The sequence below is a fragment of the Acinonyx jubatus genome, chromosome A2 (genome assembly GCF_027475565.1).
Source record: "Acinonyx jubatus isolate Ajub_Pintada_27869175 chromosome A2, VMU_Ajub_asm_v1.0, whole genome shotgun sequence".
Classification (NCBI taxonomy): domain Eukaryota; kingdom Metazoa; phylum Chordata; class Mammalia; order Carnivora; family Felidae; genus Acinonyx; species Acinonyx jubatus.
This window is the reverse complement of record NC_069383.1, coordinates 23,822,572-23,844,315: the sequence shown is the minus strand read 5'-3', so window position 1 is coordinate 23,844,315 and position 21,744 is coordinate 23,822,572. Positions and strand designations below refer to the sequence as shown.

At 58.2% G+C, this 21,744-nt stretch overlaps 1 protein-coding gene and 1 long non-coding RNA gene across 24 annotated transcripts in view; one reads left to right on the top strand and one right to left on the bottom strand.

The window, feature by feature from the left end:
• Nucleotides 1-17,774, top strand: part of FLNC (filamin C) — a 27,322-nt gene extending 9,548 nt beyond the window's left edge. For 2 of the 6 annotated variants that reach the window (XM_027075419.2, XM_027075420.2), the window contains 40 exons: nt 138-275; nt 671-797; nt 941-1,077; nt 1,287-1,480; nt 1,574-1,687; nt 2,293-2,436; nt 2,656-2,779; nt 2,915-3,075; nt 3,282-3,372; nt 3,462-3,631; nt 3,852-3,969; nt 4,059-4,321; nt 4,713-5,310; nt 5,967-6,140; nt 6,248-6,410; nt 6,691-6,851; nt 7,521-7,688; nt 7,768-7,891; nt 8,345-8,501; nt 8,577-8,766; nt 8,946-8,969; nt 9,092-9,339; nt 9,786-9,866; nt 10,168-10,267; nt 10,517-10,657; nt 10,927-11,055; nt 11,148-11,321; nt 11,949-12,110; nt 12,224-12,427; nt 12,848-13,000; nt 13,085-13,207; nt 13,321-13,563; nt 13,755-14,024; nt 14,125-14,262; nt 14,488-14,603; nt 15,179-15,311; nt 15,406-15,582; nt 15,733-15,951; nt 16,554-16,763; nt 16,888-17,774. In XM_027075419.2, the coding sequence (XP_026931220.1) occupies nt 138-275; nt 671-797; nt 941-1,077; nt 1,287-1,480; nt 1,574-1,687; nt 2,293-2,436; nt 2,656-2,779; nt 2,915-3,075; nt 3,282-3,372; nt 3,462-3,631; nt 3,852-3,969; nt 4,059-4,321; nt 4,713-5,310; nt 5,967-6,140; nt 6,248-6,410; nt 6,691-6,851; nt 7,521-7,688; nt 7,768-7,891; nt 8,345-8,501; nt 8,577-8,766; nt 8,946-8,969; nt 9,092-9,339; nt 9,786-9,866; nt 10,168-10,267; nt 10,517-10,657; nt 10,927-11,055; nt 11,148-11,321; nt 11,949-12,110; nt 12,224-12,427; nt 12,848-13,000; nt 13,085-13,207; nt 13,321-13,563; nt 13,755-14,024; nt 14,125-14,262; nt 14,488-14,603; nt 15,179-15,311; nt 15,406-15,582; nt 15,733-15,951; nt 16,554-16,763; nt 16,888-17,075 (6,749 nt within the window). In that variant the 3' untranslated portion in view covers nt 17,076-17,774. The remainder of the gene's footprint in view (nt 1-137; nt 276-670; nt 798-940; nt 1,078-1,286; nt 1,481-1,573; nt 1,688-2,292; nt 2,437-2,655; nt 2,780-2,914; nt 3,076-3,281; nt 3,373-3,461; nt 3,632-3,851; nt 3,970-4,058; nt 4,322-4,712; nt 5,311-5,966; nt 6,141-6,247; nt 6,411-6,690; nt 6,852-7,520; nt 7,689-7,767; nt 7,892-8,344; nt 8,502-8,576; nt 8,767-8,945; nt 8,970-9,091; nt 9,340-9,785; nt 9,867-10,167; nt 10,268-10,516; nt 10,658-10,926; nt 11,056-11,147; nt 11,322-11,948; nt 12,111-12,223; nt 12,428-12,847; nt 13,001-13,084; nt 13,208-13,320; nt 13,564-13,754; nt 14,025-14,124; nt 14,263-14,487; nt 14,604-15,178; nt 15,312-15,405; nt 15,583-15,732; nt 15,952-16,553; nt 16,764-16,887) is intronic. The other 4 variants (XM_027075421.2, XM_027075423.2, XM_027075422.2 and 1 more) reach the window with 3 other exon arrangements.
• LOC113604144 (uncharacterized) overlaps nt 1-21,744 on the bottom strand; it is a 26,644-nt gene extending 4,900 nt beyond the window's left edge. For 3 of the 18 annotated variants that reach the window (XR_008296648.1, XR_008296649.1, XR_008296651.1), the window contains exons 1-5: nt 21,591-21,743; nt 11,238-16,791; nt 8,911-9,628; nt 8,489-8,645; nt 6,654-7,179 (exon numbers count right to left, since the gene is read on the bottom strand). This is a non-coding gene — a long non-coding RNA (uncharacterized LOC113604144). Of the gene's footprint in view, nt 1-6,653; nt 7,180-7,220; nt 7,560-8,488; nt 8,646-8,910; nt 9,629-11,237; nt 16,792-21,122; nt 21,566-21,590 lie in introns of those variants that run through there. The other 15 variants (XR_008296661.1, XR_008296656.1, XR_008296659.1 and 12 more) reach the window with 15 other exon arrangements.

Genomic DNA, 21,744 nt, shown 5'->3' with positions numbered 1-21,744 from the left:
AGGACTGCATGAGGCCATAGCCTGTGCCTGTGAGGGTCAGGAAGACTATGTCCAGTGAGGTGGGAAATGAGTGGTGAGGGGCTGAGGCTCTGTCTCCAGCCCCTCAGCACCCCTAATCTTCTCCTTCCAACCCCCAGCCTGTAACCCTAACGCCTGCCGTGCCTCTGGGCGGGGCCTGCAGCCCAAGGGTGTGCGTGTGAAAGAGGTGGCTGATTTCAAGGTGTTCACTAAGGGTGCCGGCAGCGGGGAGCTCAAGGTCACAGTCAAAGGGCCAAGTGAGTGCCGGGGCCCAGGACTGGGGGGTGGGAGAGCAGGGAGGAAATCTGGCTCGTGGTTCTGGCTTCCTGAGGGCAGTGACAAGAGCACCATGCCCCGCCCCGGAGAGACTCCAAGAAGAGACTCTGCCCAGAGGTACCATGGGACCTTAGGCATGTTGTCTCCTCTCTTGCCTCAGTTTCTCACCTGCAAACTGGAAATGATCCTTTTCACCCTACACGCTACTCTGGGTGTCATGCCCAGGGATGGCATGTGGTCCCTGCCCGAGTTTCAGCTCTGCCCACTAGTCGCACTGCCCTCAGGCTGGGCCCGGATGCCGGGGTCCCTGAGGGGATTGAGGACCTGTGGCTCTCAGACTGGTGATCACCTCCCTGTGTGCTCCCCGTCTCCTCAGAGGGCACAGAAGAGCCAGTGAAAGTGCGAGAGGCTGGAGATGGCGTGTTCGAGTGTGAGTACCACCCTGTGGTGCCTGGGAAGTATGTGGTGACCATCACGTGGGGCGGCTACGCCATCCCCCGCAGGTAAGCACCACGCGCCCGCCAGGCCTGCCTGTCTGCGGCCCCACAAGCTGGGGAGGGGAGGACGGGCTGCCTGAGGGAAGAGAGGACTGGTACCTCTGGCAGAGGTGCTTCCCGGCATTGACCCCAGATCCCTCTTCGCCCAGTCCTTTTGAGGTACAGGTGAGCCCAGAGGCAGGAGCGCAGAAGGTACGGGCCTGGGGTCCCGGCCTGAAAACTGGCCAGGTGGGGAAGTCGGCCGACTTTGTGGTGGAGGCCATTGGCACGGAGGTGGGGACACTGGGTAAGTGGCTGGGTGGCAGCAGGCGGGAACGCGGGGGAGTGGTGCGATGGAGGGACACGGGGGGTGACTGGGGACGGGAGGCGGGAACGCTGGGTAGTATCAGGATGGGACGGAGTGCGATGGAGGGGTGACTGAGGGAGCGATAGGAGACCTGCCCGAGTGTCCAAGCTGCCTCTTGGACCCCCTGATCTTCCCTCCATCGCTCCCAGGCTTCTCCATCGAGGGGCCCTCACAGGCCAAGATCGAGTGTGATGACAAGGGGGATGGCTCCTGCGATGTGCGGTACTGGCCCACGGAGCCTGGGGAGTACGCCGTGCACGTCATCTGCGATGATGAGGACATCCGAGACTCACCCTTCATTGCCCACATCCAGCCAGCCGCACCTGACTGCTTCCCGGATAAGGTGGGGTCCTTGGGCCTGCATACTAGCCCGGGATGGGGTGAGCAGGCCCTCCTCCAGTCCCCAACCTAGCCCTCCGCGCCTCCCCCTGCACAGGTGAAGGCCTTTGGGCCTGGCCTGGAGCCCACTGGCTGCATCGTGGACAAGCCTGCAGAGTTCACCATCGATGCCCGTGCTGCTGGCAAGGGAGACCTGAACCTGTATGCCCAGGTAAGTCACTGCCCGGTCCTGCTACCCCCATTGCCCTGGGCAGGAACCCTGGGAGGGCGGAGGCAGGTGAGAGGTAGAGGAAATTGTAGCGTCACTGGCCCGGCTTGACTCTCACGGATCCAAAAGAACTATGGGAAACTTAAAAATGTTGTGTTTTCTGATGATAACCTTATGAACATATTTTACCAAAAGTGTATTTTTTTGTACTAATAATTTTGCAATTGAAAGACGATTTGAATATGACATTGACTTCCCAAGTCCGTTTCTCATGCTGCTGTCCGCTAATCCCTAGAAGTTAATGAATGTACTCTTGGGTTCAAGAGGATGATTTTCCTTTAACATGTTCACTATTCAATTTTAGAAACATTGATTTAACCCAGCCTTTTCCCAGCTAACACATTGCAGATGCCTGGGCTGGGAGGCTGGGCCACACAAATGGCTCCCAGGGCGCGCTCCCCGCCACCATAGCACGTGGCGCTGGGCTCTTCTGGCCTGAGGTCTGAGGCAGTAGGTGAGGAGGGCTGCCTGAGGCCAGCAGAGGGCGTCAGTGCTCTGAGGAGGCCGGAGTGTTCTTAAGACTCTCGTTTGGTTACCCCCCCCCCCAGGATGCTGATGGCTGCCCTGTCAACATCATGGTCATCCCCAATGGCGACGGCACCTTCCGCTGCTCCTACGTGCCCACCAAGCCCATTAAACACACCATCATCATCGCCTGGGGAGGCGTCAATGTGCCCAAGAGCCCCTTCCGGGTGTGTCCTCCTGTCCTGCCCCCCTGCTGCCTGGGGTCCCAGAGGGAGGGTGGAGCCCCATACAGGAGATGTTGGTCGTCCCTGGGCCCTTGTCTCCACTCCCCACCTCAAAACCCGCAAAGAGGCTGAGGCTGGTCCTGCTGAGGCCGGGGCGGGTAGTGATGGGGTCTGGGGCCTGTGGGAGGGGCCCTGGGCTGAGCATCAACCTCCTCCCGACAGGTGAACGTGGGAGAAGGCAGTCACCCCGAGCGGGTGAAGGTGTATGGCCCAGGCGTGGAGAAGACGGGCCTCAAGGCCAACGAGCCTACTTATTTCACCGTGGACTGCAGCGAGGCTGGGCAAGGTGTGCCTGGCTGTGGTCAGGGGAGTGGGCGGGGCCTGGGTAGGTGGGGCTTGCACTCTGGCCAGATCCTGCTTCTAGCTAAGTGGGGGCGGCCGTTGAGAACCCACTCATGGCCCCGTGCCTGCCTCCCCTCAGGTGACGTGAGTATCGGCATCAAGTGTGCTCCCGGAGTGGTGGGCCCTGCAGAAGCTGACATCGACTTTGACATCATCAAGAACGACAATGACACCTTCACAGTCAAGTACACCCCCCCAGGGGCCGGCCGCTACACCATTATGGTGCTGTTTGCCAACCAGGTACCCTACCCTTGGCTTCTGGCCGTCACTGGTGGCCTGCAGCCTCCAAGCCTAAGCCGCAGCTTCATATCCTGTCCTTTGGGGACAGTTGCGCAGCCATCGACAGAGCATTTTCTGTGTGTGGGTGGTGGGCCTCAGAAGGAACAAAGGGGCTGTTTCAGAAGCCACCTTTGCCTACCCTGACCAGATCTTTTTTTTCCACCCAGGAGATCCCTGCCAGCCCCTTCCACATTAAGGTGGACCCATCCCACGATGCCAGCAAAGTCAAAGCTGAGGGCCCTGGGCTGAACCGCACGGGTAGGCGTTTGGGCGGGGGCTGGGCTGGGCCGGGATCGATGCTAGGTGTCCACCAGGCCCTCACCGCTGTCTTGGGGTGGGCTCCCCAGGTGTGGAAGTCGGGAAGCCCACTCACTTCACGGTGCTGACCAAGGGAGCCGGCAAGGCCAAGCTGGACGTGCACTTTGCCGGGGCTGCCAAGGGTGAGGCCGTTCGGGACTTTGAAATCATCGACAACCATGACTACTCCTACACCGTCAAGTACACTGCCGTCCAGCAGGTGTGTCCCGCTTCCTCCCCACCCCACCCATCCTGGTTGACGAGGGTCCTGCATCTCCTTCCGCCGGTCTCCTAGGACCACTTCTGGGTCGTCTTGGCCCTTTCCTGGCACCTATCCTCTCTGGCTGTGCCACTCTGAGCCCGAGGTCCACATCGGCCAAGGGCATGTTGCCAGGCCGTGTCTAAGCCACCCAGTTCTAACCTCTTCTTGTACCCGATAGGGCAACATGGCAGTGACGGTGACCTACGGTGGGGACCCTGTCCCCAAGAGCCCCTTTGTGGTGAATGTGGCACCCCCACTGGACCTCAGCAAAGTCAAAGTTCAAGGCCTGAACAGCAGTAAGTGGGGCAGGAGCCGCCCTGGAAGGGAGAAGTGCTGTGGGGTGGGCCGGAGTCTCTGCTCACTGTGCCCCTTGACCTCTCTGCAGAGGTGGCTGTGGGGCAAGAACAGGCCTTCTCTGTGAACACACGTGGGGCTGGTGGTCAAGGGCAGCTGGATGTGCGGATGACTTCACCCTCCCGTCGCCCCATCCCTTGCAAGCTGGAGCCTGGGGGCGGAGCTGAAACCCAGGCCGTGCGCTACATGCCCCCTGAGGAGGGACCCTACAAGGTGGACATCACCTACGACGGTCACCCAGTGCCCGGTAGCCCCTTTGCTGTGGAGGGTGTCCTGCCCCCTGATCCCTCCAAGGTAAGTAAGGAGATAGGAGTTGAAGGGAGCTGGGATTTGAGGGTTTATAGGGAAAATGAATAAGTCACGGAGGCAAGAGGGCCCGTGTACCTGGAATGACTACAGCCCTGGGTCCAAGGCCACGGTGATCCCTCCATCTCAGGACCTGCCTTTGAAACAGCCTAGTTATGAAGAGTGTGGCCTTTGATCACACCGGGCTTGGGCTCCAGCTTCACTAACCGAGACAAACTATTTAATCTGTCAGCCTCCATTCCCTCATCTAGAATTGTTGTAAGGACTCAGCCTATCATAGCTGCTACAGTTAAAGGTGCTTAGCTGGGTGGGGAGCCACGAAGACCAGGCACGGGAGAGGCCGGATGTAAGGAGACTATATACCTGCTCCTCTCCCTAGGTTTGTGCTTATGGGCCTGGTCTCAAGGGCGGCCTGGTAGGCACCCCGGCACCGTTCTCCATTGACACCAAGGGGGCTGGCACGGGCGGCCTGGGGCTGACTGTGGAGGGCCCCTGTGAGGCCAAGATTGAGTGCCAGGACAACGGTGATGGCTCATGTGCTGTCAGCTACCTGCCCACGGAGCCCGGCGAGTACACCATCAACATCTTGTTTGCCGAAGCCCACATCCCTGGCTCACCCTTCAAGGCCACCATCCGGCCCGTGTTCGACCCGAGCAAGGTGCGGGCCAGTGGGCCGGGCCTGGAGCGTGGCAAGGCTGGCGAGGCGGCCACCTTCACAGTGGACTGCTCGGAGGCTGGCGAGGCTGAGCTGACCATCGAGATCCTGTCGGACGCCGGTGTCAAGGCCGAGGTGCTGATCCACAACAATGCCGACGGCACCTACCACATCACCTACAGCCCCGCCTTTCCTGGCACCTACACAATTACCATCAAGTATGGCGGGCACCCTGTCCCCAAATTCCCTACCCGCGTCCACGTGCAGCCTGCTGTCGACACCAGTGGAGTCAAGGTCTCAGGGCCCGGGGTGGAGCCTCACGGTGAGTGAGAGAGGCGGAGCTGGTCAGGGAGCCCTGGACATCAGTGGGAGGGAGCAGGGCTGAGGGCTCAGGGAGGGCCAAGGCAGAGGTAAAAGGAGGGCCCTTAAGACTCAGGTACCCCAGAGAAGGAGCCAAGGGCCAGAGGCTGGGCATGGAGCTTTGCCTCTGCTCATGTGGCAAAACTGTCTGCCTATGTGCGTCTTTCCGGGGAGATCCCAGCTTTCAGATCAGGTGCCTGATCTGAGAAAGCTAAGGACCCCAGTGTAGAGAATAGAGTGGGAAAGCTTTGGGTAGAAGGTCAGGAGATAGTTCAGCCCAGTTCAGTGAGTGTGAGTGGCCACCTGTTGGAGGCCAGCCCCTGGCGAGGCATGACAGTGGAAGGTCAAGGGAGACAGAAGACCCAGACCCACCCTTGAAGGGCCCACAGCCTGGTGGGGTGCCTGACATGAACAGAATATCACACGGTGGTGATGGGAGCGAAGCAGGGGCCTGGAGCACACGGGGGCGGGGGGGGGGGGCGGCGCAGAGGGTGGCTGGGCTCAGGCTGGGAAGTAGCGGATAAGAGCAAGAGCCTGAAAGCTGGGGAGGGTGGAGGCATGAGCGACTATGTGAGGCTGCCCTTGACTCACACGGAGTACTCCTTTCCTGGGACCCAGGTGTCCTGCGTGAGGTGACCACTGAGTTCACTGTGGATGCAAGATCCCTAACAGCCACAGGTGGGAACCATGTGACAGCTCGTGTGCTCAACCCCTCGGGTGCTAAGACGGACACCTATGTGACAGACAACGGGGACGGCACCTACCGAGTGCAGTACACAGCCTATGAAGAGGGTGAGGACCTGGGCCGAGCAGGGACAGTGGGGAACCGATGACTCTCAGTGCGGATGGGGTGCTAGGGGCTGTGCACACCCTGATCGCCCTGTGTGGCTGGCTTCCAGGCGTGCATCTGGTGGAGGTCCTGTATGATGACGTAGCTGTGCCCAAGAGCCCCTTCCGAGTGGGCGTGACCGAGGGCTGTGACCCCACCCGCGTGAGGGCCTTTGGGCCTGGCCTGGAGAGCGGCTTGGTCAACAAGGCCAACCACTTCACTGTGGAGACCAGGTATCCTCCCCCTTTCCTAATCTGGACACCGATGCTGTAGCCACCCTGATCCCAGCTACTCACCCTTCTCCCTTGTCCTTCCGGTGTGCGCCTCATCCCACCCCTTCTCCAGGGTGACCCAGGAGCCTACCTCCCCTGGTGTTTCAAGATCAGCCCCTTTGTCCCTCCTCAGCTGGGCACCTGGCAGCCTGCCTTCTGTCCTCCACCCACCCCCTTCAGCGGCTCTTCCCTCTCCCTACTCACCGTTCCTAGCAGAGCTGAGAAAGGTGTTGCCTTGCAGGGGAGCTGGCACCGGAGGCCTCGGCCTAGCCATCGAGGGCCCCTCAGAAGCCAAGATGTCCTGCAAGGACAACAAAGATGGTAGCTGTACCGTGGAGTACATCCCTTTCACCGCTGGAGACTACGATGTCAACATCACCTTTGGGGGGCGGCCCATCCCAGGTGTGCAGAGAGAGTGGGTGGCGGGGGAGGGTTGTGCAGGGAAGGCATCAGTGACAACGTGTGGCTGCTGAGGCTGTGGCCAAGAGGCAGGGCAGTGATCGTTGCTGATGGGACAACCCTTCGGTTCATTCCCACAGGCCCAGGGCTGGCGTCCCGGCCCTTTGCCTGGAGCGCCAGACCTCACGGGTTCAGTCACTCAGGCACAGTCCAGGCCACTCTCGCCGGCAGAGGAGAGCCTCTCTCTCGTGCCTTCTCGCGCTGTCCGCAAAGAACAGGGCTGAGCTGCTTGGGCAGGTCGTGTCTTCTGTTATTGCAGAGCTTAGGCATGCTGAAATTGGACATTTTTTTTTCCACTGTAACTTTTCTAACTTCATGGTCAAAAGTGCATTTTATTTTTAAAATAATCCATTTTTAGCATTTTATTAATTTAAGAAGGTCTTCTTCCAGGCCTGTGCCCCAGCACATAATAAGGTTTGCCCCACCTTAGTCTGCAGCCAAGTTTATTTGTCCCCGTTTATGAGCAAGTTCCTAAGCATTTGTACATGTTGGTCTGGCCTCTCTGAGGGTATTTCAGAGGCAGGGAAGGCAGGGAAGACCTCTCCCCTGCCTCCTTGGCGTCAGAGACCTTTCTAGGCAGGTGGGTAGGGGCTGATGTCCTTCTCCTTGCAGGGAGCCCGTTCCGGGTGCCGGTGAAGGATGTGGTGGACCCTGGGAAGGTGAAGTGCTCAGGGCCGGGGCTGGGGGCCGGTGTCAGGGCCCGGGTACCCCAGACCTTCACGGTGGACTGCAGCCAAGCCGGCCGGGCCCCACTGCAAGTGGCCGTGCTGGGCCCCACAGGTACCGAATGTCTGGGGCAGGGTGGAAGGAGGCGGGGCGGGGCACCAGGAGGCTTTGCTGACCCTCCCCCCTTGCTCAGGTGTAGCCGAGCCTGTAGAGGTGCGTGACAAGGGAGATGGCACCCACACCGTCCACTACACCCCAGCCACCGATGGGCCCTACACGGTAGCCGTCAAGTATGCCGACCAGGAGGTACCACGCAGGTGAGAAGCACTCTTGGGCTCCCATGCTGTGGCTGAGCGCTGGGGCGCTCCCACTGGGGCCACACCTGCCGGCCACTGGCAGGGCCCTGGGGGTGCCCTCCCCCCACCGTTTTGGCCTCATCCGGTCTCCGGCTCAGCCACCCCCGCTGCTCTTCCTTGGGGCTCCCTGCCTGTCACCACACAGGCAGCACAGCCCCAGGGGCTCTCCTTGGGCCGGGCTTTCCCACCACGTAGCTACAAAATGAGTGCCTTGGGAGAAGGCGGCCTCCTGCACCCTCTTCTTTAAACCGACCACAGCATCTTCACTGGGAATGCAGGAATTCTTAGGGTCTGTCACGGGTACCCTCGGGTAATCCTCCCACAAAACTCAGGATGTGGTCTGCCCCCTCCTCCCCGCCCCAGAGTCCTCCCCCCAGACCCCCGGCCAACTGTCCATCCTTTCTGTCCCTCAAGTCCTTTCAAGATCAAGGTGCTTCCTGCCCATGATGCCAGCAAGGTGCGGGCCAGCGGCCCCGGCCTCAACGCCTCTGGCATCCCTGCCAGCCTGCCCGTGGAGTTCACCATCGATGCCCGGGATGCCGGTGAGGGTTTGCTCACCGTCCAGATCCTGGTGAGTCCATGTGTAGTACACTTCCCCGGTCAGGGTTTGGGTACAGGCAGGCCCTGACCTCTGCTTCTTCCCCAGGACCCGGAGGGAAAGCCCAAGAAAGCCAACATCCGAGACAACGGGGATGGCACGTACACTGTGTCCTACCTGCCAGACATGAGTGGCCGGTACACCATCACCATCAAGTATGGCGGCGACGAGATCCCCTACTCGCCCTTCCGCATCCATGCCCTGCCCACTGGGGATGCCAGCAAGTGTCTTGTCACAGGTAGGCACCCACCCCATGTCCTCTGCCCACCATCGAGCACCCCTCATTGCTCTTCCAGGTCCCTAGCCCAGTCCCCAGGGGACTGCTGGTCAGACAGCCCACCTCTCCCACCTCCCCTGCCCCCACCCCCCCACCCCCCCTCACCAGCTACGTGGCCTCACACTCTTCTCTGTTTCCAGTGTCCATTGGAGGCCATGGCCTGGGTGAGTGCCCTTTTTCTTCTCTTCTCACTGTGGGCTGAGGTGGCAGGGGCAGCTGGGAATGGAGAGGGACTGAGCACAGCCCCCAGAGACCTTCAACCTGGCTTGGCTCTTCTGGGTGGCAGGTGCCTGCTTGGGACCCCGCATCCAGATCGGGGAGGAGACAGTGATCACGGTGGACGCCAAGGCGGCAGGCAAGGGGAAGGTGACGTGCACGGTATCCACTCCGGATGGGGCGGAGCTCGACGTGGATGTGGTTGAGAACCACGATGGTACCTTTGACATCTACTATACAGCGCCCGAGCCGGGCAAGTACGTCATCACCATCCGCTTTGGAGGCGAGCACATCCCCAACAGCCCCTTCCACGTGCTGGTAAGTTCCAAGGCCCTGAACACTGGCTGGGGAGATGGGCCCTCTTAGCAGCGGCAAGGAATCACGAACCTGTCCGCACACCTGATAGATTCTGGGCCCAGAGTGTTCCAGAGTCAAGCCATTGATTTCCCACAGCCTCCCAACTTGGGAGTTGAGCACAGCCCGTTTTCTGGCCCCTCCAGTGGTTGGTCGGCTCTCTCTGGAGGAACTTGCCATGTTCTTCTCTGATCCTCAGGCCCACTGTCCCTATACATACCCCTAAGGTGGCCCTGCAGGACGATGAAGCCCTCTAGAGGGCAAAGCACTCAAATTATTCATACTGCCTCATGGGCAGGCTGAGATTTCAGATCTCTGGGCCATTCTCTGAGTCCGTTCTCACTCACTCGAGCTGGCATGAACTGGCCTACCGGGTAACAAGCCATGCTCTCCCGTGCCTTGTCTCCCAGGCGTGTGACCCCATGCCCCACGTGGAGGAGCCTCCCGATGTGCTGCAGCCGCACCGGCCCGGCCCCTACCCCACACACTGGGTACTGCCGCCTCCCACACATCACCCTCCTCCTGCTCCTTCATTTCTTCCTTCTGATCCTCAGTGGCCAGGGTTGGGGCATGGTCTGGGGGCCATCTTGGGGAGCAGGCGGGAGTCAGGCTGGGCAGGCACATCCCTGAGCTGAGCACAGCACCTCTTCTCTTGCAGCTGACACGCCTCTCCTGCCACTCTGGTTTCACCATTAACCATCTTGTTCTTTCCTATCTCTGACTTCAATTGTGACTCAGGCCAAGCTCCCCAGGCCTTCCCCAGCCAATGACTGTTCCTCTCCCCTGCCCCAGGCCACAGAGGAGCCAGTGGTGCCTGTAGAGCCAATGGAGTCCATGCTTAGGCCCTTCAACCTGGTCATCCCCTTCACCGTGCAGAAAGGGGAACTCACAGGTACTGTCCGGGGGCCCCAAGGCAGGAGAGCTCAGAGTGGGGACTTCTTCCAGGCCAGAGGGGGGAAGTGAGCTACCCAGGGTTACACAGCAAGTTGGGCAGGGCTGCAATTCAGACTTGAGCCTTCTGTGTCCCAGTTCGGGCTTCATCTCATTGCTCCAGGCTACCTCATGGTGCCTGGGACAGCAGGGAAAGGGTGGGCTGTGGTAGGATAAACAGGGTCCCCTACATAAATGTGTTCCCTGGCAGGGGAGGTACGGATGCCCTCTGGGAAAACAGCCCGGCCCAACATCACCGACAATAAGGATGGAACCATCACGGTGAGGTATGCACCCACCGAGAAAGGCCTGCACCAGATGGGGATCAAGTATGACGGCAACCACATCCCTGGTAAGTTGGGGCCAGGCTGAGAGGAACCCACAGTGACTTCATTCTTGCCTGCCTTCTTTTGACAAATATTCACTGTGCACCTGCTGTGTGCAGACACAGCACACACCCCCAGGCCCTGGGGAGGCTGGTGTCTCGGTGGGAGGCAGGCTTCCATCAGACAGACCCCCACAGCAGACAGGGAAGCCACAGGAAGGCACTTGGGACCGTGCTGGGCTCAAGCAGTTCCCGTCTTCACTACTGACCCAGTCCCCTTTCTCTGTTTTCTTCAGGAAGCCCCCTGCAGTTTTATGTGGATGCCATCAATAGCCGCCATGTGAGTGCTTATGGGCCAGGCCTGAGCCATGGCATGGTCAACAAGCCGGCCACCTTCACCATTGTCACCAAGGATGCTGGGGAAGGTGAGGGGAGCTGTAGGCAGAGGGCTGGAGTAGGAGGCCAGATGCAGGGATGAGGGCAGGACCTCTGATCTCAGCCCCACCTCCCCCTACAGGGGGCCTGTCCCTGGCTGTGGAGGGCCCATCCAAGGCAGAGATCACCTGCAAGGACAACAAGGATGGCACCTGCACCGTATCCTACTTACCCACAGCGCCTGGAGACTACAGCATCATCGTGCGCTTTGATGACAAGCACATCCCAGGAAGCCCCTTCACGGCCAAGATCACAGGTGAGGTGGAAGTAGGCACCCAGGCCTCCAGTATATGCCCCCAGCACACGATGGATGTGCAAGACCAGTGTGTTCAAGTAATCAAGGGTTGTTAGCGTAGGGGCCCCTCTGGGTGGAAGAGGGCATTTTTGTACAAATATCAGGAACATTCCATTCCCTGTAGCAGGTGAGGAATATCCACTCCTCAGGCTTTGAAATACATCATCTCAGTGTTTGGAGTAACTCTTAATGAAGTTAGGATACTGATAAACCTCCTTGATAGATTGGTAGGCCCAGAGAGGCTAAGCAACTCGATCAGAGCCACATAGCAAGTAAGGGATCCGTGCCGACTGGTCTAGTGTTTTGGTTCCATGAAACTGTGTGACTTGCGATTAAAATACACAGATTAGGGATTTATCCCATTTGGGCCGGAGGCATCCACAAGGCAGCTGGGGTAGGGGGCCCGTCTGGAAGCTTTGGCAGCTAACACGTGAATGAAGACCAGGCTCTCTTGGGCCTTCGGCCTCTCTGCCCCTTGGGTGGGCAGGTCTGTGGAGTCCAGTGGCGTCTGCCAGGAAGTCTCCTGAGCCCCATGAGAACACGCTACCTGGAGTCCTAACCGCCTGACATGTCAAACTCCCCCACCAGGCGATGACTCAATGAGGACATCACAGCTCAATGTGGGCACCTCCACGGATGTGTCACTGAAGATCACGGAGAGTGACCTGAGCCTGCTGACTGCCAGCATCCGCGCCCCCTCAGGCAACGAGGAGCCCTGCCTATTGAAGCGCCTGCCCAACAGGCACATTGGTGAGTGTGGGGCCGTGGGGAGGGGCCTCAGGAAGAGGAAGACCTGAAAGGAGCTGGGAAGGGGTGCTCTGCCAGGCCTTGGGCACCATGCCTGACCACCCCCCTTTCCACAGGCATCTCCTTCACCCCGAAGGAGGTTGGGGAGCACGTGGTAAGCGTGCGCAAAAGTGGCAAGCATGTCACCAACAGCCCCTTCAAGATCCTGGTGGGGCCATCTGAGATCGGAGATGCCAGCAAGGTGCGGGTCTGGGGCAAGGGCCTGTCCGAGGGACACACCTTCCAGGTGGCGGAGTTCATCGTGGACACTCGCAACGCAGGTGCTTCTCGCCCCAGAAACCCCTTGTTTTGGCTGGTGCTTCCAACAAGGACTTGAACTTTCCTGCCCAGCAGCCCTTAGTCATCGCCTCCTCCCTGGACTTCCCATTCTGGGGTCCATTTGAGGGAAAGCACATGTTCCAGGTCATTTCTCTTAAATGTTAAAAGAGAAAGTTCAGCTCTCTTAAGTTTCTGACTGTCCCTCACTCACTGGAACCCAAGAGGCCCACCTGGGGGAATTTTCCATACTGCCCATCCTGGACTGTCTGGTTCAGTGTCTGGCTTACCCCTCCTCCCACAGAGCCAGCTTTCATTGGTGGTTATACATGCTGGGTGCCTGGTCCAGACAGAGCCTGTAGTGGGGGGGTGGGAAGAGCAGGGTGGCAGGGCCTGAGGGACACGTGTCCTTTGCTTCCTGCCAGGTTACGGGGGCCTGGGGTTGAGTATTGAAGGCCCTAGCAAGGTGGACATCAACTGTGAGGACATGGAAGATGGCACATGCAAAGTCACCTACTGCCCCACTGAGCCTGGCACCTACATCATCAACATCAAATTTGCTGACAAGCACGTGCCTGGTAAGCTTTGGGCCACAGCTGGGCAGGGAGAGGCCGGGAGGCCGGTGTCTGAGTCATCCACTCCCCCCGCCTCTCCCCCTCCAGGAAGCCCGTTCACTGTGAAGGTTACCGGTGAGGGTCGCATGAAGGAAAGCATCACGCGGCGGAGACAGGCACCTTCCATTGCCACCATTGGCAGCACCTGTGACCTCAATCTCAAGATCCCAGGTAGGAGCCAGGAAGAGCCTGGCAGGGCTCGGGGGAGGGCAGCGGGCCCAGAGCCTACCCCACGGGGCCCCGTCCTTCTGGCACACTCACCTCCACTGCTCCGTGCCCCACAGGGAACTGGTTCCAGATGGTGTCTGCCCAGGAGCGCCTGACGCGCACCTTCACACGCAGCAGCCACACATACACCCGCACAGAACGCACGGAGATCAGCAAGACGCGCGGCGGAGAGACCAAGCGTGAGGTGCGGGTAGAGGAGTCCACCCAGGTTGGTGGAGACCCCTTCCCCGCGGTCTTCGGGGACTTCTTGGGCCGGGAGCGCCTGGGCTCCTTTGGCAGCATCACCCGGCAGCAGGAGGGTAAGCAGGGCCGTGCTGGGCCAGGGTCCTCACAGGGAGGCTGGGCCTTCTGTCCCCTGGGACAGGATGGGGAGGGCACGGGCAACTGGCCAGGGTGTTCTGGGAAGGGGAGGGGTCTTACTGAGGGAGGGAGGGAAGGTCCAAGGCTGGGGGCAGCCCCAGCGTCAGCCTAACCATCCCACCTCCTGCAGGGGAGGCCAGTTCCCAGGACATGACTGCACAGGTGACCAGCCCATCGGGCAAGATGGAAGCCGCAGAGATTGTCGAGGGAGAAGACAGCGCGTACAGTGTGCGTTTTGTGCCCCAGGAAATGGGGCCCCATACAGTCACCGTCAAGTACCGCGGCCAGCATGTACCTGGCAGTCCCTTTCAGTTCACTGTGGGGCCGCTGGGTGAAGGTGGTGCCCACAAAGTGCGGGCTGGAGGCACAGGACTGGAGCGAGGTGTGGCCGGTGTGCCAGGTGAGGGGCAGGTGTCCAGGAGAGGGGGTGGGGGCAGGGCAGCTGGCAGGATGGGCAATCGTGCTAAAGAACTGCCTCTGCCCTGCTTCCCTGTCCCCAGCTGAATTCAGCATTTGGACCCGAGAAGCTGGTGCTGGAGGCCTGTCTATTGCCGTGGAGGGTCCCAGCAAGGCGGAGATTTCATTTGAGGACCGAAAAGATGGCTCCTGTGGGGTCTCCTATGTTGTCCAGGAACCAGGTGGGTGTCCATGATGGAGGTGGGAGCTGGGCCTGCCTGACCTTCCAGACTGGGTTTCTGCTCGCTGACCAGAGCAGAGATGGGCTACAGAACTCCCGCTTCACCTGGGCCCCTGCTCTTTCTCTGCCCCATCTTCCTCCACCCCACACCCCTGGGAGTGCGAGTCTGTCTCCAGACCTGAGCCCTGGCCCAAGGAGCCTGTCCTGACCAGCCTTCTCTTCCCAGGTGACTATGAGGTCTCCATCAAGTTCAATGATGAACACATACCAGATAGCCCTTTTGTGGTACCTGTGGCCTCCCTCTCAGATGATGCTCGCCGCCTCACTGTCACCAGCCTCCAGGTATCTGCCATGGGGTGGGGCCCCTCTGCCATCCTGAGAGATAGGCAGGAGGTGAAGGCAGGTCCATGTGTCCAGGGCTTAGCAGTGACCTTGGAAGAGACAGTCAGGCAGATGTCTCTCCCTCTTTCCCAGTATCCGTATAGCAGGGGGTGCCATGCCTCACCCCAGGATCATCTTCTCACACTCCCACCCCCATTGGCCTCCTTGTGCTTCTTCAAGTCCTCCCCAGTGACTCACCTCCTCCAGGGAGCCTCCCCAGGGCAGTCTAGGCCACACCCTTCCTCCTCTGGGCCTCTGGGCACTGACCTGCTTTATAGTGTTTGAATCTTATCTCTTTAGTCAGGACAGGATACATCATGTCATCCTCCACTGTGCCCAGCACAGCCAAGTGGGCCCACCTCCTAGCAGATGCCAAGGCCATAGGCCCAGCCCCTGCCTCCCCCTCCCCTCCCAAGGGAGCCTTGGTGAGAGCCTCCCTGAGCCGGGCCAGGCTGGGGTTGGGATCAGTGTCAGGCTGCAGACAGCAGTGCTCCAGACCCTCCCAGGATTCTGAGCACTGGCTGTGGCCTCTGCAGGAAACAGGGCTCAAGGTGAACCAGCCGGCGTCCTTTGCGGTGCAGCTGAATGGTGCTCGGGGTGTGATTGATGCAAGGGTGCACACGCCCTCGGGTGCGGTGGAGGAGTGCTACGTCTCTGAGCTGGACAGCGGTGAGCTGACCCTGGCCTTGCCCACCCATGCCAGGCCCTTCTGGGACGGGGAGGGGAAGAACAAAGGCTCACTCACCAACCCTCCGCCCCACAGACAAGCACACCATCCGCTTCATCCCCCACGAGAACGGCGTCCACTCTATTGATGTCAAGTTCAACGGTGCCCACATCCCTGGCAGTCCCTTCAAGATCCGCGTTGGGGAACAGAGCCAGGCTGGGGACCCAGGCTTGGTGTCAGCTTATGGTCCTGGACTTGAGGGAGGCACTACTGGTGAGTGCCTGGGGCTAGGGAGGAGGGTCCGATATTGGGGCACTCAGCTTCTGGTCCTGTACTGCCCTGTCCCAGAGGGCTGAGTCATTGCAGAGGTCTGTTCTCGGAGCCTAGGGCCCAACCTACCGCCTTGCTACCTCTGGTCCCTAGGCGTGTCATCAGAGTTCATTGTCAACACCCTGAATGCGGGCTCAGGGGCCTTGTCTGTCACCATCGATGGCCCCTCCAAGGTGCAGCTGGACTGTCGGGAGTGTCCTGAGGGCCATGTTGTCACTTACACTCCCATGGCTCCTGGCAACTACCTCATTGCCATCAAGTACGGTGGCCCCCAGCACATCGTGGGCAGCCCCTTCAAGGCCAAAGTCACAGGTGAGTGCCCGGGGTGGGGGACATCCCTCCAGCCCAGCCTGCAGCCCAACCCAGCTTGGATGACTCCAGCAGCCATTCATATTCAGTCATAGTCTGACCTAAAATCCACGGACAACTTACCAGGAATAAAGTGGGCCTGACCTTGCACGGCACACCATTCTGTGGAACCACGGAGAATCATTTTTGAAAATCAAGTCCTTCTTCTTTACTGTTGTCTGTCACGTGATTAATTTTTCCCTGCAGTGGCTCCCAAGCTTTAGCTTAACTTTCTTCGTATGTTTCTGGTTTCCTAAAACACAAAGCTCAGTAAACATTTAGCAAGCTTTACTTTTGGAAGCAGTGTGAAGGATCAGTTGGATATATGTTCCTTTTTAAAGCAAGACTCTTAACCCTGGGACTTGAGTTCCCAGACCGTGCCAGGGCTGGAGCCATCAGAGGCCCAGGGTCTCAGGATGTGTGCACAGCCGGGCTCACTAGGAATTCTGGGTGCCGCAGCGGGGAAGGGATGTGGCCCACAGGGCTGTTGGTGCTGGCTGAGGGCCTGCTGCCTCAGGAAGGCAGGCCTCTGACCCAGCTTGTGTTTACCCCACGCTGTCCCTCAGGTCCCCGGCTGTCTGGAGGCCACAGCCTTCATGAAACATCCACAGTTCTGGTGGAGACCGTGACCAAATCCTCCTCAAGCCGTGGCTCCAGCTACAGCTCCATCCCCAAGTTCTCCTCGGATGCCAGCAAGGTGGTGACACGGGGCCCTGGGCTGTCCCAGGCCTTTGTGGGCCAGAAGAACTCCTTCACCGTGGACTGCAGCAAAGCAGGCATGCCAAGGGAGGAGAGGGTGGTTTCCTAGAGTGGGCAAGTGCACAAGAACATGGCAGGTGGGGGGCACCATGGGGCTGTGGGCCCCTGGTGTGAGCCAGCCCCTTCCGTCTCCCCCTCCAGGCACCAACATGATGATGGTGGGCGTGCATGGGCCCAAGACCCCCTGTGAGGAGGTGTACGTGAAGCACATGGGGAACCGGGTCTACAATGTCACCTACACCGTCAAGGAGAAAGGGGACTACATCCTCATTGTCAAGTGGGGCGACGAAAGTGTTCCCGGAAGCCCCTTCAAAGTCAACGTGCCCTGAATCCCTGAAGTGCCTCCCCCAGCCTCAGCCCCCACCTCCGGCCAATGCACTCACACACACACACATACACAAACACACGTACCACACCTAGATGCACACGCACAGAATCAGATACCACAAACACCTGCCCTGGGGTGTGAAGTGAACGGCCTAGCCTCCCCACCCTGCCATGCCCCCAGGGGTTGGAGGGCTTTGTCTGTCTCAGGGCAGTGTTCCTCCCGTGAATGTGACACGAAGGTGGGCTGGGGGAGGGCTGAGGCCAGTGGGGAAGCATGTGTTTGGGGGTGTCTGCGTGTGTGAGAGAGGGCACCCTCAAACCGCACTGCCGGCCAGACCACCTTGCTGCTAAGGACTGTGTCTGGCCCCTCTGGTGGCCACGACCCCAGAGTGTTAAGGACTTGGAAAAGAAAGCACAATCGGAGGAGAAAACAGACCCAGAACCAGCAGCAGCGCTGGCACGTGGCCTGGCCCACAGCGATTTATATCTGCCCCAGCCAGGCTTCCTGGAGGACTGCTTTCTTTCTCCCTCTCTCTCTTTTTTTTTTTTTTTTTTTACGGTTGCACAGCTCTGCCCCACGGGGGGCCTTTTTTACACACTGCAAGGCCCAGCTTTCTGGGGAGACTTTTGCACATGTCATGCGGCTCTGCTGGGAGTCGCGTAAGTGGAAAACTCCAAATAAAGTTTGGCCTGTCGCAGAGGCTTGGCTGTTCTTGTGCATGTGCTTTCTATGGGTGGCCACCATGTATTTGGTAAGGCCTGGGATCTTGGTGAAATACCTGAAAGAACCAAGGACTGGTTCTCAGACTCCTAGAGAGCTGGTGGGTGGGAGAGGGAGGTGAACACTGTGTTCTGGAAGACTGCCCTGTGACTACTGGCAGGCTTCCCTTTAGCCTGACCTCAGACTCTCAACAAATTAGGTCCTTAAAACAGCACAGACTCCAACAGGAATGTTCCTCACCCAGCAGGCAGGCAGAATCCCACGCAAACCCTGGAACGTTTAATCCAGCTAAGTCCAGGGTCAGATCTGGACCTGCTCTGGCCCCACCAGCAGTTCGGACCTTGCTCAGGACCCCAACCTAAACCAGCCCCTAACTAGTCACCCTAGCCTGATCTCTTTCCTTACCTTCCTGGCCCACAAACCTCTGAACTCATCTCCTAGGCCCACCACCTCTTCAGTTAGCTCCCCTGGCCTCTTAACTAGTCTCCCTGGTCCACCAGCTTATCTGTTCTCCCCCACCTGCAAACCTCTGAACTAGTCTCCCTGGCCCTCGGGCCACTGACAAGTCTTGAGGGCCCTTGCCTCTTCCCTTAGCCTCCTCTCTGACCCACCAGCCTCTTCTCATAGGCTCCCCAGCCACCAGCTTCTTACCTGGTCTCCCAGGCCCACAGCCTCCTCCCTTAGCCTCCTTAGTTCACAAGCCTCCTCCCTTAGCCCCCCTGGCCCACCAGCCTCTTAGTCTCCCTAACTGCCAGCCCCCTCACAAGTACCTTATTTGTAACTAGCCTTCTTGGCCCATCAGCATAGTCACTATTCTCCCTGGCCTACCAGCATCTTCACTAGCCTCCCTGGCCTGCAAACCTCTGAACTAGTCTCCCTGACCCATCAGCCTTTTAACCAGTCTCCATGGCCCACTGGCCTCTTCACTAGTATCTGTCCTACCAGCTCTTAGACTAGACTTTTTGGCCCATCAGCATCTAAACTAGTCTCTCTATCCCACCAGCCTCTTCACTTACCCACCAGGCTCTTCTCTTGGCTTCCCTGGCTACCACCTCTGAACTAGCCTTCTGGGCTCGACAGCCCCTTCCCTTAGACTCTCTGCTCTGCCAGCCTCTAAACTTAACTTCCCTGATTCACTGGCCTCTTAACTGGCCCCCCAGGTCCACCAGATTCTTCACTTGTCTCCATGGCCAAGCAATCTGTTCATTTACCCTCCCTGGCCCACCAGCCCCTTAACTAGTCTCCCTGTTCCACCAGTGCTTAACTAGTTTCCCTGGCCCATCAGCCTTTTACTAGCTTCCCTGGCCTAAAAGTCACTTCACTTGGCCTCTCTGGTCACCAACCTCTGAACTAGTCTTCGTGGCCCTACAGCCTTGTCACTTAGCCTTCCTGGCCCACTAATCTCCCTGGACCACTAGCCTCTTAACTAGTCTCACTGGCCTGCCAGCCCCTCCCCTTAGCCATCCCGGCCCACCCTGCACACTGCAGCCTGAGAGGCTCACATTATAGGAATCTGCCCCTCTCTGGCTTGAGGCCAGTCCACAGCTCCCTCCTGTTCCAGGGTAACATCTACTCTTCTACCAAGGCCTTGGTAGAAGATTCACACACCAGCTTCCCCAACCTGTTCATGCAAGAAGTCCTGAGTCAGTGTGCCCTCTCTCCACCACACCCTCCGCTTCAAACTCTCACAGCTTCTAGCTTCCTGGGCACCCATGAGGCAGTCTGGGCCAGTGCCTGGCAACACCCTTGCCTCTCCACTCTCCTCATCTTCATGGCCCCCTCTCTGCCCCTCCTGGATCTGCCCCCCAGCTCCCAAACCATCTCAGGGGGACATCTATGCCTGTGTTATCACACTGATCTGTGACCTTGTGTCTACAGACCCTCTTCCCCACGAGCCTGGGCTCCCTGACCCTGGAAGGTCTAATACAGACAGGTGTGACAAATGAGTAACTCAGTAGCTAGAGCAGAGCAAAGAAGCATTTCACTCAATTGATCCCTCACCTCTAGACCTGTCCTGGACATTTCAGCACACAGTGGTGGCCCAGCTCTGAACTACCCTCCTCGCCTCTCTACTCGGTAGCCTATGTGCCTCCTTGCTCCTTTTCAAGTTTCTTCTTTCCTTTCCTCCTCCTTGCTCTGAATCCTGCCCCCTTAAGGCCCCTCCAGGGCCTCTTTATTTTTTTAAATTTCTTTCTTTCGAGAGAGCCAAGTGAACGAGCATGCAGGAGGGGCAGAGAGAAAGGGGGAGAGAGAGAGAGAATCCTAAGCAGGCTCCGCACCACCAGTGCAGAGCCTGACATAGGGCTCTAACCCACGAACCGCTAGACCATGACTTGAGTGAGACACTTAACTGGCTGAGCCACCCAGGTGCCCCACCAGGGCCTCTCTTTATTGTATGTCTGACCTCCTTCCCGTGATATTTTTTTCACCCTCCCCTCCATCCTGCAGGGAGCTCCTTGAGAACAGAAATCATACTTTATCTTGCGTCCTCAGCCTCTTCAGGGCCACATGTGATAAACGCTGGTTGAATGATAAATGTACCCAGCTCCTCACTTCACCTGTAATAACCACTAAAGGCAGGATCCATTCTCTTAAGTACCCTGCCATCTGTGACCATTGTGGGCCAGTTCTGTGCCAGGCACTAAATCGGGTGGTTCTACACCCACCCTTCCTCATTCTCTGCCCTCCCTCCCCACTAACTCCAGATGTGAGCACTTTCCCAGATGGCCTGCTGGCCTCCTCAGCATCAGCTGCCTTCCACCTGTGTGTCTACAGACATCCAGCTGCTCTTCCCCAACCACAGTATGGCCCTGGGTGCTGAACATTTAAGGGCTCTATCTCACTTAATCCCAACAGCCCTATCAGGTGGGCATACTATTATCTGAAGAACTCAAGGCCTTGAAAATTTTGCTGATAAACCCAAAAATCATGCCTCTAAATAGTGGGGCCAAGATTCAAACCAGGTGTGCCCAAATCCCAAGCCAATCATACAAATAACCACTAGATGAGACCATCTGGAGGTTTCAAGCACTCTAAACTCACAAACCACATGCTGAACACCAGGATGCCTGTTTGTTAAAATGGAGGAGGAAAGTTGGACCTTTCTCTTTCAGTCTGTATTTCACAGAGCTTACTCTCTCAGGAATGTTACTGCCATCCACCCAGTTGCAATGGCCAGAAAGCCAGGGGTCACCTGGGTCTCTCACTCCCCAAACACATCCAATCTGAAAACCAGTTTTGCCCACTGTGTCTCCAAATAAGTATCTCTTGACTCCATCTCCACATTCCCATTATCACAGCCTGAGTTCTGGCCACCATTATCTCTTACCACAGTGGTATCCTCCTGCAGTCTTGCCTCTGCACACAACACCGGGACAACACTAGCTCTAGAACACCTGCCTCAGGACACCATTTTCCAGTGGCTTCAGGATAATTTGTCCTCAGGATAACTTCCAGATTCTTTAACTCTTCTTGAGGGCACTCGTGCTCTCTAGTCACTAAGCCTTTGCATATGCTGTTCCTCTTACCTAGAACACTCTCTTGTCCTTATTTCTATCCCCTGCATCCTTCTGGCGACCTTCTTTGAGCACCCTTCCCCCACCCCTCTGTGGGTTAGTTACACCTTTAGTGGATGCTTCCGTGTACTTCTCATATTTTAGCATTAACCAACCGCTTTGTAACTGCCTGTTTACTTGAAACCCTACCTCCCTAGTCAGTGTCACCATTAACCTGTTCAATCTTTTATCTAAGCAAATATGTACTGGTCGTTAACTGTGTGCCATAGTTAAAGACTTACGTGCACGGTTCAGGTTCAGACCTTACCCTCAAGAACAGAAACTACGTGTTTTCTTCTGAGGTCTCAGGGTCTAACAGCGCTAGGTTCAACAGGTTTACTGAACGAGCGATGGAACGCGCCTGCGTGAGTCCGTGGTGCCGCACGTCCTTCTGGG